This window comes from Rousettus aegyptiacus, unplaced genomic scaffold (genome assembly GCF_014176215.1).
Source record: "Rousettus aegyptiacus isolate mRouAeg1 unplaced genomic scaffold, mRouAeg1.p scaffold_m13_p_11, whole genome shotgun sequence".
NCBI lineage: Eukaryota > Metazoa > Chordata > Mammalia > Chiroptera > Pteropodidae > Rousettus > Rousettus aegyptiacus.
The window spans coordinates 11,208,881-11,226,772 of NW_023416286.1; the positions used below are offsets into that span (position 1 = coordinate 11,208,881).

General features: G+C 37.6%; 1 protein-coding gene across 1 annotated transcript in view; it reads right to left on the reverse strand.

Annotated features, from left to right (window-relative positions):
- SOHLH2 (spermatogenesis and oogenesis specific basic helix-loop-helix 2) overlaps positions 1–16,516 on the reverse strand; it is a 44,261-nt gene extending 27,745 nt beyond the window's left edge. The window contains exons 1-2 of the mRNA XM_016151065.2: positions 16,477–16,516; positions 1,725–1,936 (exon numbers count right to left, since the gene is read on the reverse strand). Of these exons, the coding sequence (XP_016006551.2) occupies positions 1,725–1,936; positions 16,477–16,479 (215 nt within the window). The 5' untranslated portion in view covers positions 16,480–16,516. The remainder of the gene's footprint in view (positions 1–1,724; positions 1,937–16,476) is intronic.
- Between the last annotated feature and the right edge of the window lie 1,376 nt (positions 16,517–17,892).

The window sequence follows — 17,892 nt, forward strand, 5'->3', positions numbered from 1 at the left end:
TTTCTTTTTAAAAAAATGCATTTAGAGCAAAATAGTAGAACTATCATGTGTATGTTTATACAGTTAATACTTTCATCAACTGTCTTTACCCTGCTAAAAAAAATCTTAAACTACGTTATTCAGAGAAAAAAAAAAAAAAAGCAGCAGTGGGAGAACTCGCAGAGGCGAGTAGCAGCCAGGAAGTTCTCTCCCCTAACCTCAGCCTTTACTTACTCTGATTAGACATAAAGCTTACTCCCTAACAGGACTCTATTCTTAAATGTAGCTTCAATAATGAGCAAATACAAAGCCTTTACTACTTTTGGAGAGACATAGCTGGGATTCTACTGCAGAGCAGAGAGCAATCAGCCCTACTGATTTGTCCAGTGCTCTTCTAAAACCATATGGATGTTTAATCTATACTGAGTTTGGCACATACTGAATCTCAGAGGTATAAATGAAGGGTCTTCACTACAAAAGCCAACTAATCACAGACTTTTAGAAAGCACAAGAAGGGAGAAAGTTCTAGTTTAGGTTGTGTGACAATGAGCCTTATGGTCTTCGGGAAGTCACCTCGGCCTCTATTTTGTTATCTGTCAAGTAGGAATGATGAAACCCTGCTCTATTTCCTTCATAAAGCTGTTGAAAAAATTTAAAACTACTATATAAATGAGATATTATTATGAGCCCCAATGAGGGGAACTCGATCTTCGGGGTTAAGGTATGCAATATCTTAAAATCAGGCATATCTTCAGAAGGAGGACAGTTTACAACAAGTTTTAAAAGTGAAATCCACTATGAGGTGGTTTGCCTGGTTTGTCTAGAGTTCATATTTCCAATAGAAAGCAAAAAAAAAAAAAATTGCAGAAGACAACTGGTCTAACAAACCCCAGGAATAATGTCTGTCTGTCTCTTTAACAAGTAACTCAGAGGTTTTGGTTTCTTGATATTCCAACTTTCTTTTCCCATAACATATATGCTTGCTCCTCGATTTAGGATCACAATATTGTCTCTGAACTTTCTCCTTTAGTTGGAAAGCACTGTCCTTTAATTTTGAGAAGTCCTTATATATTTGAATATTATCAACAATTACACTTTCTCTATCAAGTCTTCTTTTAGGTCTGAACAAGTAATCCTGTTTAAAAACATCCTAAATGGCTCAAAATCCTAGGTAGTCAGGCAAGGAAGGATATACCGCCCCCACAACCAGGCTCCAGAGCAGAGCAGGTCAGGCAGAAACACAACTTCTAGAGAGCTACGGGATGAAGCGCCGATACCCGAGGAGGATCAGTCTGGGCTCACTGAACCCAGGAACTCCAGGGCTCTGTTACATCAGGGTGTCTGAGAGGGACACTTCAGTCCACAGCTAACATGATATGGAGCTAAAGTGCTCACTAGCCTTCATATCTGCCATAATAATTAATGAACTCTGAAGAGATAGGCCATTTTAATGACATTAAAAAAGGAATACCTGAGTAATTAAGCATTATACACCAAATAAATTTCTACGAACAATTAATTCTTACATTCTCACCCACACCTATTACTTTTTAAGTTTAAAGCATAAACCTCACAATAGTATGTCAATTGGGCAATAAAAACAGCATGTATGTAGATTCTGCCCTTAAAAATATCCTTTATCTTAAAAATTAAATTAGAAATAGTATCATCTTTTAAGGATTCTATAGAAATAGGTTTTAATGAAAATTATTCCAAAGGCACAGAGTCAAGGTTTTGGAGTTTACCTAATTAACTTGACAGCGTCCAGCTCCCCAGCAGCTGGCGAAGTCATCTTCAGGAAGACCACGTTGAATGCACGCTCATCCAGGAGCGCGGCTGCCTTCCTCACATCGCTGATGGTTATGGTGACTTCTGCTATTTCTGAAAATAATTTCTGTACAATATCAGCCAGATACTGAATAGTGACATCTCCAAGTAACAAGAAGTCTATCTTTGCCTGAAAGAGAAGGAAAAAACAAACAAACAAAAAACAAAAGCACTGCATAGTTATTATCTGGACACAGAGAAAATGTCATATATGAGAACAAGAAAAGGTTACAAATAACACAGTGAATGACTGTATGGCTGGAGTGAAGGACCTGGAGGGCAGGAGTGACTAACTTCATGCCCTCGGTACCCAGGGTAGTGAAAAGGTCTGAAGGTAATGCAACTTTTAAGTTTTGCCTACAAATATTATTCTCAGAGGTTTTCCTGCAAGTTCCTCTCTCATCTGATTAACAATAGATAGAATTCATATGGCCTAGTTTCCCAATCAACTATTATGCTGGAAAATCTGTTTACTTATGAGAGAACCAAACTGGTGACTCTCCCAGACTATTCTGATGAAACACACATTCCACAGAACAGAGAAAGATCTCAATTCCTAAATCCTAGGAAACATTCAAATACAGTCCTTTATTTGACTTTACAGAAATTATTTTCAGAAATAAAGGACTTTATTTGAATGGAATATACATGCCATTTAAAGCCCAACATTAGGAATTATAAACTTTTTTATTTCCATCTGGGAATATTTTCAAGTGCACTCAATTGGGAAAAATATGATTTCCATCTTCATCTTCTATTTCTGTATGTTTTATTCTCTACAGCTATTGGACGATATCCATGGAAACTGTCAAAGAATGGGATGCATGAATTAATGGAACAGTCAGTAGACTGTTGGAAATGCCAGGCCACAGGCAGCTCACAGGAGAAAACAAATTTGGGAATTGACCAGAGTCAAAGCCAAAAGAGGAGGATGAGTTAGAAAAGAAAGGTGGCTTGCCAAAGACATAGCTCCTCAGGACAGGATGCTGGTGTAGGTGGCCCCGGTTTCCCAAGGGATACTGGGAAGAACAGGTAACGTGCAAGAAGCTAGGTGAGTTCAAAGGAACCAAAACTTCTGCACTTCTCACTTCTGTCTGCCTTCCAATTTTCTTCCTTCTTTTGTTAACCAAAAAAAAAAAAAAGCGAGTCTTCCTTTACCCATCTCTCATATCCTCATTAAGTTCTCTTCCTAGAAGCAACAACTGTCAATGGTTTGGTCTATATTCCCTCAGACAATCTCTTTTTCAAACATATAATACACATATACAGCTTTTTGCATAAATAGGATATTTTTTAAAGCAGATTGCTCTTCTCACTTAATACAATTTAACAATTCCTCAGAAATTCTGATTCACTGGGAACATTCTCATTTTCCCAGCTGTTACAGATTTATTCTTTTAAAGAAATCTTTACTATTGTCAGTTGTGATCTGGGAGGGGGAAGGAGAACGTGAGCTCATCTGGCACCTCCATCCAGCATCTTTGTTTATGATGATGGTTTACTGAACTGTTCTCCTAATGTGGAATTTTGATGTTATTACAATGCTGTACTGAATATCTTCGTAAATATGTCTTTGTACAAATAAGCACATATCCTATAGGCAAAACTGTAAGAGTGAAAGGGAAGTCTTTGCTTTTGTTTCTCAACTTAAATACCGTCAAACTGCTCTTCCCCAAAGATGCAAAAATTTACAAACACACCAACAGTGTATGAGTAACCATTTCCCAAACTCTTTAATAAAACTGATAATTCTTAATCTTATTTTTCTCATTTTTGCCATTCTTGTGAGCTAAAAAAAACCCTCAATTTTCTTTTTCATTTGATTATTCTAATTAATAGTGAAATTGTGTATCTTTTAATTTTAGTGACAATTTCAATTTCTATTTGTTGGATATTCAATTTATTATGCTTGCCTATTACCTTTGTTCATCTTTTTCTAATGCTCTGTAGGTTTATATATTCTGGATATAAGTCGAATATTTTTTCTAGTCTGTCATAGCTTTTAATTTTGATTATAAGGCTCCTGTCATAAACACATATATAATATTTAGTAACAAATCTATCAACCATTTCCTTTAGTACTTTGGTGAATTTGGTCTTGCTTTCAAAGCCATCTCTACTTATATTACAAAGATAGGCTTTTCCTAGGCAGGAAAAAACTAAAGAAGTTTATTACCACTAAACTAGTATTATAAAAAACATTAAAGGAACCTCTATGAGAAGATAAAAAATGTGAAAAATATAGGGAAAAAATCCTCACTGCCAATGGCAAACACATGTAAAATCAATAGATCAACCAACTGTAAAGCTAATACAAAGGTTAAAAGGCAAAAACAAGAAGATCATGTGTAATTACAACAATAAATTAAGGGATACAGAAAATTACACTCACAAAAGAAAAAAATGATAGAAATATAAATGTGAAGAGGGTGAGTAAAAACTGTAGTGACTTTAGAATGTGTTCAAACTTAAGAAGCCAGCAACTTAAAATAGACTGCAATTAATATAGTTTGGTATATAGGAAGTATATGGTAATCACATACCAAAAGTCTACAAGATATGCAAGAAACGAAGGGAAAGGAATTCAAACAACACTATAGAAAGTCATGAACATATAAGAGAAGAGAGCAAGAGAACAGGAAAGGAACAGAGAACAACTATAAAAACAATAAAAAAACAATAAAATGGCAATAACTATATACCTATCAATAATTACTTTAAATGTAAAATGACTAAATGCTCCAATCAAAACATTTAGGGTGGGCGAATGGATAAAAAAACAAGACTCATATGTATGTTCGTATGCTGCCTACAAGGGACCCACTTCAGATTGAAAGATTGACATAGACTGAAAGTAAAGGGTTGTAAAAAGATATTTCATGTAAATAGTAATGGAAAATAATGCTAGAGTAGCAATACTTATATCAGACAACAGAGACTTAAAGACAAGGGCTGTTAAAAGAGACAAAGCAGGGCATTTCATAATGATAAATGAATCAATTCAACAAGAGTACACAACTCTAGTAAATATATACACACCCAGTGGAGGAGCACATAACATATAAAGCAAATATTGATGGACACAAAGGGAGAGATCAACAGTAACACAGTCACGCTAGGGGAGTTTAACACGCCACTGATATCCATGGATAGATCATCCAGACGGAAAATCAGCAAGGAAACAGCAATCTTAAATGACACATTAGACTGGCTAGACTTAACTGATATTTTTAGGACATTTTACCTCAAAACAGGATATACGTTTTCCTCAAGTGTACCTGATACATTTTCTAGGATAGACCACATTTTAGGCCACAAAACAAGTCTCAACTTAAGAAGAGTGAAATCATATCAAATATATTCTCCAATCACAATGTTATGAAACTATAGATCGAACACAAGGAGAAACCCGAAAAACACACAAACACATGGTCACTCCACAAGACGCTACTAAACAATGAATGGATTAAGCACGAGATCAAGGAGGAAAGCAAAAGATACCTTGAAACAAATGAAAACTAAAATACATGACCCAAAACCTATGAGACACAGACAAAGCAGTTCAAAGAGGGAAATCTATAGCAATACAAGCTTACCTCAAGAAAGAAGAAAAATCTCAAATAAATAATCTAACCTTACACCTAAAGGAATTAGAAAAAGAATAAAGTGAATAGAAGGAAGGAAATAATAAAGATCAGAGTAGAAATAAATGAAATAGAGTCACAAAAACAAAACAAAACAAAACAAAAAACAATACAAAGATCAATGAAATCAAGACCTGGTTATTTGAAAAGATAAACAAATTGATAAAACTATAGCCATACTCATCAAGAAAAAAAGAGAGAGGACCCAAATAAATATAATCAAAACTGAAAAAAGTGATAACTGATACCACAAAGATTATAAGGAACTACTACGAATAATTACATGACAACAAATTGAACGACCTGGAAAAAATGGATAAATTCCTAGAAAAAAACAATCTTCCAAGGCTGAATCAGGAAGGAACAGAAAATCTGAACAGACAAGAAACTTCTAATGAAATCAAATCGGTAATCAAAAAGCTCCCAACAAACAAAAGCCCTGGACCAGATGGCTTCACAGGTGAATTTTACTAAACATTTGAAGAAAAATAATACCTATCCTTCTCAAACTATTCCCAAAAATTGACATAGAGGGAAGACTCCCAAACTCATTTTACGAGGTCAGCATTACTCTGATTCCAAAGCCTTTAAAGACAAAGACACTTAAACCAAAAAGAAAACTAGTCAAGATCGTTGATGAACACAGATGCAAAAATCTTCAACAAAATATTAGCAAACTGAATTCAGTGATATGTTAAAAAGATCATACACCACGATCAAGTAAGATTTACTCCTGGGTTGCAAGGCTGGTTCTCAATATTCAAAAATTAATTAACATGATATACCACTTAAACAAAATGAAGGATAAAGATAATATAATTGTATCAATAGATGCAGAAATAGGATTTGACAAAATCCAACATCCATTCATGATAAAAACCCTCAAGAAAGTGGGACTTGAAGGAACATTCCTCAACACAATAAAGGCCATATATGACCAACCCACAACTAACATCATACTCAACAATGAAAAACTGAAAGCTTTTTAAGATTAATAACAAGACAAGAATGTCCATTTTTACCACTTTTATTCAATACAGTATTGAAAGTCCTAGCCACAGCAGCAGACAAGAAGAAGAAATAAAAGGTATCTGAATTGGATGGAAAGAAGTAAAACTGTTATTTGCAGATGACTTGAGTGAACCCTAAAGAATCTACCAAAAATCTATTATAATAAAAGAATTCAGTAATGTAGCAGGATACGAAACTAATATTCAGAAAACAGTTGCATTTTTATACACCAATAATGAAATAATGGAAAGAGAAGTAAACAATCCCTCCCATTTACAATTTCATCACAAAAAAAAAGAAAAAACCTTAGGAATAAATTTAACCAAGGCAGTAAAAGACATGTACTTGGAAAACTATAAGACACTGAAGAAACTAAAGATGATACAAATGGAAGTATATACTATGCTCATGAATAAGAATTAGCATCGTTAAAATAGCCACACTACTTAAAGCAATCTATAAGTTCAATGCAATTCCTATGAAAATACCAATGGTATTTTTCAGAGAACTAGAACAAATAATCCTAAAACTTATATGGAACAACCCACCCACCCATACCCAAAGCAATCTTGACAAAGAACAACAAAGCTGGAGGTATCAAGCTACCTGATATCAAACTACACTACAAAACCATAGTTATCAAAATGGTATGGTACTGGCATAAAAACAGATATGTTGATTAACGGAACAGAATAGAGAGCCCAGAAATAAACCAAATCCTACATGGTCAATTAATCTATGATAAAGGAGGCAAGAATATACAAGATAAAGACAGTCTCTTCATTAATGATGTTGGAAAAAGTGGACAGATACATACAAAATCATGAAACTAGGCGATTTTCTCATACCATATACAAGAAAAAATTCAAAATGCTATTGAAGACTTAAACAGATCCAATACCAAAAAAAACTCCTAGAAAAAAATATACGCAGTAATCTCTTTGACGCAGATCTTAGTAATATTTATTTTTTGATCTGTTTCCTTGGATGAGAGAAATAAAATAAAAAATAAACAAATGGGACTACATCAAACTAAAAAGTTGCTCAACAGTGAAAGACACCATCAACAAAATAAACAGACAACCTACGTAATGGGAGAAGATATTCATTAATGATATATCTGATAAGGGGTTAATATCAAAAATATGTAAGAAACTCATATAACTTAACATCAATAAAACAAACAATCCTATTTAAAAATGGGCAGAGGACCTGAATAGACAGTTATCCAAAGAGAATGTATGGATTGTCAATAGACATATGAAAAAATGTTCAACATCACTAATAATCAAGGAAATGCAAATTAAAACCACGAGATACCATCAGATTGGCTATCATCAATAAATCAACAAACAAGTGTTGGTGAGGATGTGGAGAAAAGAAAACACTCATGCACTTTTTTGATGGGATTGAAAACTGATGCATCTACTCTGGAAAACAGTATGGATGGTCCTCAAAAAGTTAACAGCAGAACTACCATATAACCCAGCATTCCAATTCTGAGTATTTATCTGAAGAAATCCAAAACATTAATTAAAAAAGACGTATCACCCATATGTTAACTGCAGCATTATGTACAATAGCCACAATAAGGAGGGAATCTAAGTGTCAAATGATAGACAAATGTATAAGGAAGAGGTGGTACATATATACAATGTAATATTACTTGGCCTTAGAAAATGAAATCTTGCCATTTGCAACCCAATGGATGGACCTAGAGGGTATTATGGTAAGTGAAATAAGCCAGACAGAAAAACAAAGACAAATGCCATATGATTTCACTTATAATCTAGAAAATAAAATTAATGAAAAATCAAAACAAACAAACTCAAGGATACAGAGAAGAAATTGATGGTTGCCAGATAGAAGGGAGGTTTGTGGCTAGATGAAAAAGGTGAAGGGATTAAGACATACAAATTGCCAGTGATAAAAACAGTCACAGGGATGTAAAATATAGTGTAAGGAATACAGACAATAATATTGTAATGTATGGAGTCAGACGGATACTAGATTTACCAGGGTGGTTACTGCATAAGTTAAATAAATATCCACTCATTGTATTGTATACCTGAAATTAATATTGTATGTTGCTATAATTGAAAAACAAAAAAATTTTAAAGATATGCTTTAATAGTTTATGCTAATATTTTTATGGTGCTTTTACAATTATCCCATCTGGAATTTATTTGGTAATTAACATGACATAACTAGTCTTATTCTTTTTGAAATGCAGAGCTAATTATCTCAAAGAATTATTGAACAGGCTGAACTTCTCTCAGTGTTTTCTAATTCCATATTATATACGTGTATGTATGTATGTATCCATGCATGTATGTATTTCTGGGCTTCATTATGATGTATTAATCTATTTCCCTATTCCTGGCTAATACCACACTGTTTAATTTCTAGCTTTTTATAGTATGTTTTGTAATTGACAGAACATATGGTCCCCGCCTAGCTGTTTGGAATCTGATTCTTATATATTTTCCCACAATTTCTCTCCCAGTGGAATGTTAGCATCAACTTGTCAAGTTCCATAAGGAGCCCTGTTAAGATTTTGATTATAGTTGCATTTAAAGATTGAGAAATATCATTATTGTATTAAATTTCTCTATTTAGGAAGTATGACTCAGAGAATTCAGGCCTTTTTTATGTCCTTCAGTTTTATAGTTTACCTCAGATAGATTTTCATGTGAGTTTGGAGGCACTGTGCAGGGGTAGCTTTTTTCCCTCACTATATTTTCTGATTGATTATAGCTGATGTAGAGAAAAGCTATGGATTTCTGTATAAGGAATTCTGTATTTTGTTACTACCTATTTAGTTCCAATATATTGCATGATTCTTCTGAATTTCCTAGGTAGAGGATTATACTGTCTTCAAAATGAACTTTTTTGGCCCGTTTCCAGAATGATCTTAAAGCACTGACTAGAACATACGACTGGAAATAGCAGAAGTGGCAGTGGGAATTCTTGCTTGTTTCTAACTTTAGTGGAAATATTTCAAATGCTTGTACCACTAAATACGATACAGAAGGTTTACCATTTATCAACTTAAAGAAGTTTCTTTCTACTTGGAACCTAAGAATTTTAAATTAGAAATGGGCGTTGAAATTTACCAAATGCTTTTTCAATAAACAACATGATCATTTTTTTTTCTCCTTTAATCTTTTAGGTATTGAATTACATTAACAGTATGTCAAGTAATTCAAGCCATCACTGCATTGCTGGGATAAATCTATACATAATGTGTAATAAACTCAATTCGTTTATTTTAGATTTTCACATCTATATTTGTAAGTGAAACCAGATACAATTTTATTTTATTGTACTGTCTTATCTGGTTTCTGTATCAGGATTATGCGAACCTTAAAGAATAAAAGAGAAAGCGTTAATATTACTCTATCGTCTCGATTATTTTATAATACATAGAAATTACCTGCTTCTTGATGTTTCGGTAAAACATACCTGAAATATGGGCCTGAGCAATTTTGAGAAGTGGCTCTTACTACCTTTTATAGTTCCTTATTAGTAAATTTAAGTATTCTACTTTATCTTAAGTAAATTTTGTTTATATATTGTTATAAATGCATTTCACCTATCTTTTTTAATGTATTAAGTTTTAAATGTATATAATATATATTACTTGAATAAAGTTCATCTTGCTTTCTAACTAGAGATTAATATATAATTACATTTATTTTCTATCTTCTTTTCCTGGCAATGCTTTATTAGAGACTATAGACCTGTGTGGTCCAATATGGTAGCCACATGTGGCTATTTAAATTTATGTTAATTAAAATCAAACAAAGTTTGAAATTCAGTTCAATGACACTAGCCACATTTCAAGAGCCCAATATCCCTATATGGGAAGTGGCTACCATATTAGATGGCATAATTACAGAACATTTTCTTCACTGCAGAAAGTTCTATTGGATGACAGAGTCCCCCACGTGCCAATTTGTTACATCCTACAGACTTTGCTATATACTGCATTATGTTCATTCTTTGCTAGTTTGTAATTTCAGTTTATATTTCCATTTTAATGACCTAAGAGTTATATTAAACACCTATATAATATTTAATTTTCAAGAGGATAGTGTTTCTCTTTATATACATATATATGTGCATATGTATACACACGCACATATATATAGGCTATTGACTAGTTGCTTATTATTTTAGTGCATTTTCAACAGTGGACATACCCCATATGACTTCTACTTTTTAGAATGTGTTGATATTTTCTTTGTGGCCTAGCACACAGTCAATTGTTGATGTTCCATGGATACTTGAAAACAATATGTATTTTCTGTTAAGTATATATTCTCTATATATTTTAGATCAAACTTGTTCATTGCTTTCTTGCTTATTTTATGTCTACTTGATCTTTCAGTTTAGGAGACAGATGTATTAAAACCTTCTCTCTCTTATTATAGTTTATAAATATATCTTTACAGACTCTATTTCTAATAATAGGCATATATAGGTTCATAATAATTATAGTAATAAAATATTTAATAAGTATAATTATTGATAATTGTTATTAATACATTAATAAAACTATATATGTATGAAATATATTATTCTTTTTAATCCTTTTCACCTGAAATTTTACTTTTTTCTGATACAAAGCACTTAGTTTCATATTCCTTAACTTTTATCCTTTCTATTTCATTTTAATTTGTTTGAATTTTGTAAATAGCATATATTTGAATTTTTACTTTTTCTTCACAATCTTATATTTGGTTTTAATATAGAAATTTAAGTTAATTACATTAATGGCATTACCTAATATCATTAATATTAAACAATTAAGTATTATTTGTGAAACATTTACAACTTAATGTGAAACATTCCTTTCATTTATTATTTTAGGTTTCCCATTTACTGTAATTTTGGTTTTTGCCCATGTTCCCTGTTAAGCTGATCGAATTTTTCCCTTTTCTTCCTGCTACTCTTAAAATATTTGGTGAGTTAAAACCCCTTATTTCTGTTCTTTGAGTGGCATTAGGGCTCACAGCTCAGTGCTAGTTTTACCTGATAAATACTTCTTTGGTCAAAATTTCTTTGTTTCTGAAATTTGAGAACTCAGGCCATTTCGTTCCAGCATTCAGAGTTTCTGATGAAAAGAATAAGCTGCTTTGTTTTTCTTTTGGTGCTTTTTCTCACCCTGTGGGTTCTGACAGTTTTCTAGGGTGTGTTGGACGTGGATCTTATTCATCCCACTTGGTGCTCAGTGGATATTTGGCGCTGGACATTTCCTCCTAGTCTGTTTGATTATTTCTTCCTGTTCCTTTGTTTCTCTTTGCAAATCTTCGATTAGATGCTAGATATCCTAAATTGACCCTTCATGTCTCAACTTCCGAGAACTTCCCTAACTTTATTTCTCATATCACCAAATCAGTCTTTCCTTTTAGAGATTTTTACACTTTCAGTAAATTTAATGTGAATTGCTCAATTGTAAGATTTCTGGTAATTGTTCATAACCAGTTATTTTTAGGATATGATGTCCGCTCGGAGGATAAAAGTTAAAATTTTAAATGTTTTTTCTATCCCCTTAATAATCCATCCCTGGAGTTGTGTCTCATGTCTGTGCATTTATGTATAGTTCTGTTAATAACCAAGTGATCCGTGGTTATCCAAATATGAATGTGAATCAAGGACTAAGGCAATGGGTATCAGCAGTTTCCTCTGCAGTTGGGGCAATGTGTTCCCCCAGTAACTGCTTACTTTAAAGGGACAATGACCATGGTATGAGTGGGTATAGAATGGCTAGCTATTTGTCAAAAAAGGCAGGTTTTACTCTAAATACTAAGCCCTTCACTTCCCTTCTCGGCAATTTGTCTTTCCTTTAATCCTTGCCAGTTATATCAGGAACTGTGTTCCACGTATAGCTCATTTTCTTTGGAAAGAGTAGTTCCTTGGTTTCATCCTGGGGTTACAAGAACCATGGCTCCAGCTGTAGTAGGAGCGAGCTGAGAGAGTCCAAGGACTAAAGAAACCCCCGGCCCAAGTGGCCCAGGTGTTTGGCATACAGCTAGCTAACTCATCACCAAGTGAGCACCCTCTTGCCCACCGCACCTATCTTTCAGCTAATTTTCCACCTGGACTGTCACTAGAATTGTTTTATCTCTGCATTTCTTTCCTTCCCCGTCTTTTAAGCTCTGGTTTTTCTACTTTTGTTTTAGTGGCAATTTGATCCCGTCTGCTTTCTAAATTTCAAGTTTTCCTGTGATTTTGTTTTTGTTTTAGTGTTCAGTGAAAAAGCTGCTTTGTTCAAACCAAAATCGCACTAAGAACTATGCACTGCATTTGTTTTCTTTTTTTTGTCTCCTTGGACTTTTAATTTAGAATCCCCCCTTTCTTCACACGATATTTACTTGCTGAAGGTATCAGCACACTTTTAAGCATCTCCATGGAGTCTGAGGTGGACCAGGACATTGACAGGTGCGTTCAATTCATCAAGAGCTGATCTCACTCACCTGCAGCACCCTGTTTTCAACAGGACAAAAATTCAAACTCCTGAGCATGGCATTTCATGGCCAATGTCGACCCGGGTCACCCACCACCCTTATTCCCTTCCACTTCACTCAAACAATCTATGTTCTAAGATGACAGCATTACACTGGCAAGTGAGCTTTGAAATTTGGAATTTCTACAATGCCAGTGTCAGGACCCTTGTAGACTCTTTCCTGTCCGTAAACACTCCTCATTGCCAGCGGCACGTAGGGGCAACGTGAGACTAAGCCACCCTGGTGCTCCAGTGCAGACTGCTTGCCTCTACGGCAGCACAGGTGTTCTTCTAGGACAACACATTCCCTTGTGAACCAAGCACTGAAAATAGTCATTAACAAATGGTCATCGAAGGAGTGATTATAATTTTGAATTAACTTGGTTAACTGAAGCAACCCATGAATGTCCAAAAGTAACCTATCTGCTACAGACAGGGTGACTACTGAAGTTACCTTCCAAACAAGACACTTTTGAGAAGGCAAGGGCACTATTAACAATTATACTAAACTAATATATATAAACCTGGTATCCTCAGCTATGAATAACTTGTAAAACTATTGGAAAGGTTTGTTTTCCTTTAACATGTCCTGTACTTTGCATCCGCTTAAACATGGCTGATATCTATTTGTTCTCTCCAGATATTTATTGAGTTCCTGCTACACAGCAGATGCTGTGTTGGGAATACAAGGTGAACAGACAAGGTCTCTGTCCTCATGGGGCTTACATTCAAGTAGTCTTTTTTTCTGTTAATAAGAAAAGGTGGATTTCAATCCTTGAACTCCAAGAACAGTGTACGAGCCCCAGTTCTGCCACAGTTGTAAGTGCTGTTCCTTTTTTAACAGCTAATGCAGTGGGAAGAGAACAAAGGCTTTCAAGACACACAGACCAGGCTCTGTTGCCCTAGTTCTGCCACTTACTACTACTGGCTTTGAGTACGATACTCCTGTGATCCTCATTTGGGAGATGATAATACATCGCAAGACTATTATAGAGTACTCTACAATGCCCTATAGGTGGTAGTTATTGCCATGTTTTCTGAAGTAATACCAAACTTGAGCACAAAGAGTACAGAAAATGTCAAATCAACCTGGTGGAATTAGAGAGGAAGATGTGTTCACGTCAGGCAGTGATAATCAAACTGCTCTCTGCATTACTTGAGCCATAGGGCTTGGAAACAGGGCCTACTGAGGAGCAAAGGTAAGTTTTGACTATCAGACATCAGCTGCTGACCTGAGCCCTTCCCTAGCTAGTCCTGGTGCTTCTGGCTGCAGTATGCCCCTCAGGGTCTCAGTTCCCAATTTCCCCAGAATCCTTCTGCTAGTCTCGTGGAGCAAAGGGCAAAACACTGGTCCTAGATAGTGGGGAGAAATATGAGATGGAAAAGGGATCCAGAAAGACGAGGAAGTGCAGCAGCACTAACCGCCCCTCTGTGTGGGGGTCTAAAATTTTGCAGTGCCCTGCACCAGGACACAGAGGGAGCATGAAATTAAGCAGCTTTAGAAAAAATTGATTTCCTCTCCTGCCAAGGGCTTCCGTCCTTGCTCTACAGAATCAGTGCCAGTATACTCGGAATGCTAATAATCAGACAAATTAGAGCCCTGTCCTACCCCACTCTCCCAAGGTAACCTGAATTCATGAAATAGCTTCTAATCAACTTAAATCTGAATATTTTTTCAGTTAAAAATACCTTGGTGGTGGTGTAATATGAACACAGGTGATGAGAAGGACACACCGATTAGAATAATAAAAATAAAACCCCTCATGATATGCTGCTGTGGAAAAACTGTCTTGTAGTACAAGCAAGATTTTTTCACCTGTGAGCACCACAACTTGAACCAATGCTAGGCTTCCCTGAGCAGAATTTTTTTCTATTTAGATTGCTTTCTGCACCCTTTTTTTCTTCTTTTTCTTTTTTTAAAAGCAATACACATTCATTGGAAAATACTGGAAAGTTCAAAAGAGCGTAATTAAAAAATAAAAAGCATCCACAATTCCGACACTCAAGGCTAAACGCTACTAACACCTCAGTTTAGATCTTTAAAGAATGGGCAGTTTTTACAATGCAACATCCTTGTCACCAGTGCTCTTGGTCCACTCCCTTTGATTTCTGAGATCACAGCAACAGTCAGCCCAACGGTCTCTACAATTTTTAAAACACTGGATTTCCATTTGCAATCTGCAGCAGGCGAAACCCTTAATTAGTAACAGCAGGTGCTGAAGTGCTTCTAGCCAATCACTCCTACATTTTAGTGAGTAGTTATTTATGTTGCTCTTATCACCCAGAGGAGGGAGCAGCCCTGACACTCAGTAGCAGCTGTAGGGGATGATCCTCTCACAGGGCAATTGTTGGCCTTCAGTTTCCCCAGGACTCAAGGGGCTTAACCAGCTCTATCTGGAGAAACTGAGCAAGCTGCTCCCCTAATGCAAACAAAAGGTTCAGCTGGGGCTTCAGATTATCTTTAGAGTTGAAAGACACAATTATTACTAGATAGTCATATTTTATTCAGAGTCCTATTTTGTTCAGCTTTGCCTAATCCTGCCCCATTAAATACTATTATTTCCTTTAAGTTTAAATAGGTGCCTCCACTTTGAAATAATTAAGAATACTATTAAGCTGGTCCACTTTAAAGTGGTCATAATTCCGTTTCAGAAAGCTTGCTCCAAGGGAGGGAGATTTAAGAATGCAGAACATTACGCAGCCCAAAAGGTTTCCCCCTCATGAGATGTGTGAGCAATGCGCTGAGAAGCAGCCAGCACCCTTTGCCTTGCTCCCCGGGGTGCGTAAGGTTTCGTTTATGCTGTCCTCCTAGCAGGTTCATTTTTATCAAAAACAGTCTCAAAAGTGATAGTGTGTTTCTGCTGAGGAGGTGAATAAGGTGCTTTCAAAAGGGGCCAGTGGGCCGTGGCTGCCACGGGAGGTGGGAGGGTGTGACAGGGGCTCCTATCCACGCGCACCTGCTGAGCGGCCAGCCCGGAAGGCCGCACAGGGGCCCTTGGGGACTCCATGCCAGGGAGCAAATGGAGAAAGGCCCGCTAGGTCAGGCAGAGACAAGAATGCTGAACATAAACCTTCCTATGTTACACAAACTTTCCTATATTCAAGCTGAAAACTGTCATTCATGTTTCGACTGACCACCAGCCCCAAATACGTACTAACTTCTGCTCCTAGGTAAACTCTACCCACGGCTCCTGCGTGACAAACGGCTCTGTCAGGTGCACGGCTGGAGTGGGCTATCTTTGTAAATCAGAACAGACTGCCTCCTTGGGGGGACTCGGCCAGGTCCCCAGCCTGAGGGAGTCCGGGGCCCAGGGTGGGGCTCCAAGAAAGCCTGGAGGCCCTGTCCGTCCTCCCTGCCGCGGGCACTGGCCCACAGCTCTTGCGCTCCCGGGCTGGCCGGGAATGAGGGACGCCTGCGCCGGCGGGGCGGCCGCGGGGCCACCCCAGGCCGGGCCGCGAGTTACAAACCCAGCTGCTTCCCCTTCCCCACCCTCCGCCTCTTACCATGCCGGAGATTTGGGCCAGCTCCTGGCGGGTAATTGAGGCCGCCATGGCCCGCTGCCACGTGCAAGGCGCTGAGGCGGCCTCCCAGCAGGAGGAGCTCGCCAGCCCCACGCGCCCGGCGCCTGCACCTGGGGCCGCGCATGCCCCCGCCGTCCTTAAAGTGGCCCGGCCACAGGGGGCTCTGCGCTGCAGGCAAGGAGCTGGGGGGCAAGGGCTCCCCCAGTGCCCTGGGGGCACTCAGGAGACCCTGCTGCCCACTCAAGGTTCCATCCCGCATTCCCTGGAGATCACACAGGCCTTAGAACTGCCACCGCCCTGCCTGGAGAAATGAGGGAGCACTGTCAGCTCAGGTTGGTCGTAAGGGTATCTTATGGAAAATAGAGTTTAAATATCATGAATTAGCAAACAGGTGTTTTCCTTTTCCTAGGCAAACGTATGTACAGGATAAGGAAGGAGAATGCGGTTATAGTGCTTTCTTTACAAACCACTAAGAAATTTAAAATTTTATAATCGTTCATTTTGTCCCATGATTCAACACACATTGTCCCCATTTCCTCAACTGAGAAAGTAGGGGCAATAAGAAGTGTGGAGTCTGAAGAAAATATGTTCAGAGGGTGCTTCAAAATGGCATAGATGATAGAGGTCCTGTTCATCCTTCTGGTGACCAAATTAAAGTTGTGACAGAAACAAGGAGCAGCAGCAAGGAAAAATCACCTGAGATCTGGATGAACAAGCCATACAACTAGGAAGAAATCAAAGAAATCACCCTGCAATGGCAGAAGATAGGACGGGGCAAGGACGCAGGGCTGCCCTATCCCCAGCAGCTGAGTGAGACGGAGGCTGCCTCAGCGGCAGACGCTTCTTAAAGGGGCCGCGACAACGAGCAGATTTTGGTGGACCTGCTCACTCTGAGCACCAGTGCCAACCCGGCTGTGTGCAGGGGGCATGAGGGATTTATAAGGAGATATTGCTGGAGACAGTGTGAAGGCGCAACTTACTCAGTACAGTGCCAGCATGATCCATTGTTCCCTGTTGAGCCCTCCCCACTACCACTGCACTGACACAGCGCCACCATAGCCGAGAAGTCATCAAACTGCATAACAGAGGTGGCTCCTCACAGAAGATTCCCTGAAACCCCACCTCCCCCAAACGGAGCCCCACCCAAGCCACATCCAGGTGGATCCTCAGCGAGTGAGGTGCTCCTTGCTGAGCAGTGCCTAGACTCACACTGGAGGAAGCTGGCCTCAGTTTCTGGTGTGGCCTCTTGAGGCAACTATAAGCACAGCATCTGTGGATTGCTTGCTGAATCTTGGTAGGTGGCTCCGGAGGGATAGAAGCTTGGGATAAAATTGGCCTGCAGCTGAACCCCTCTCAGGACTGTGCCACTGGACACCTACATCACAAATCCATGGTAAT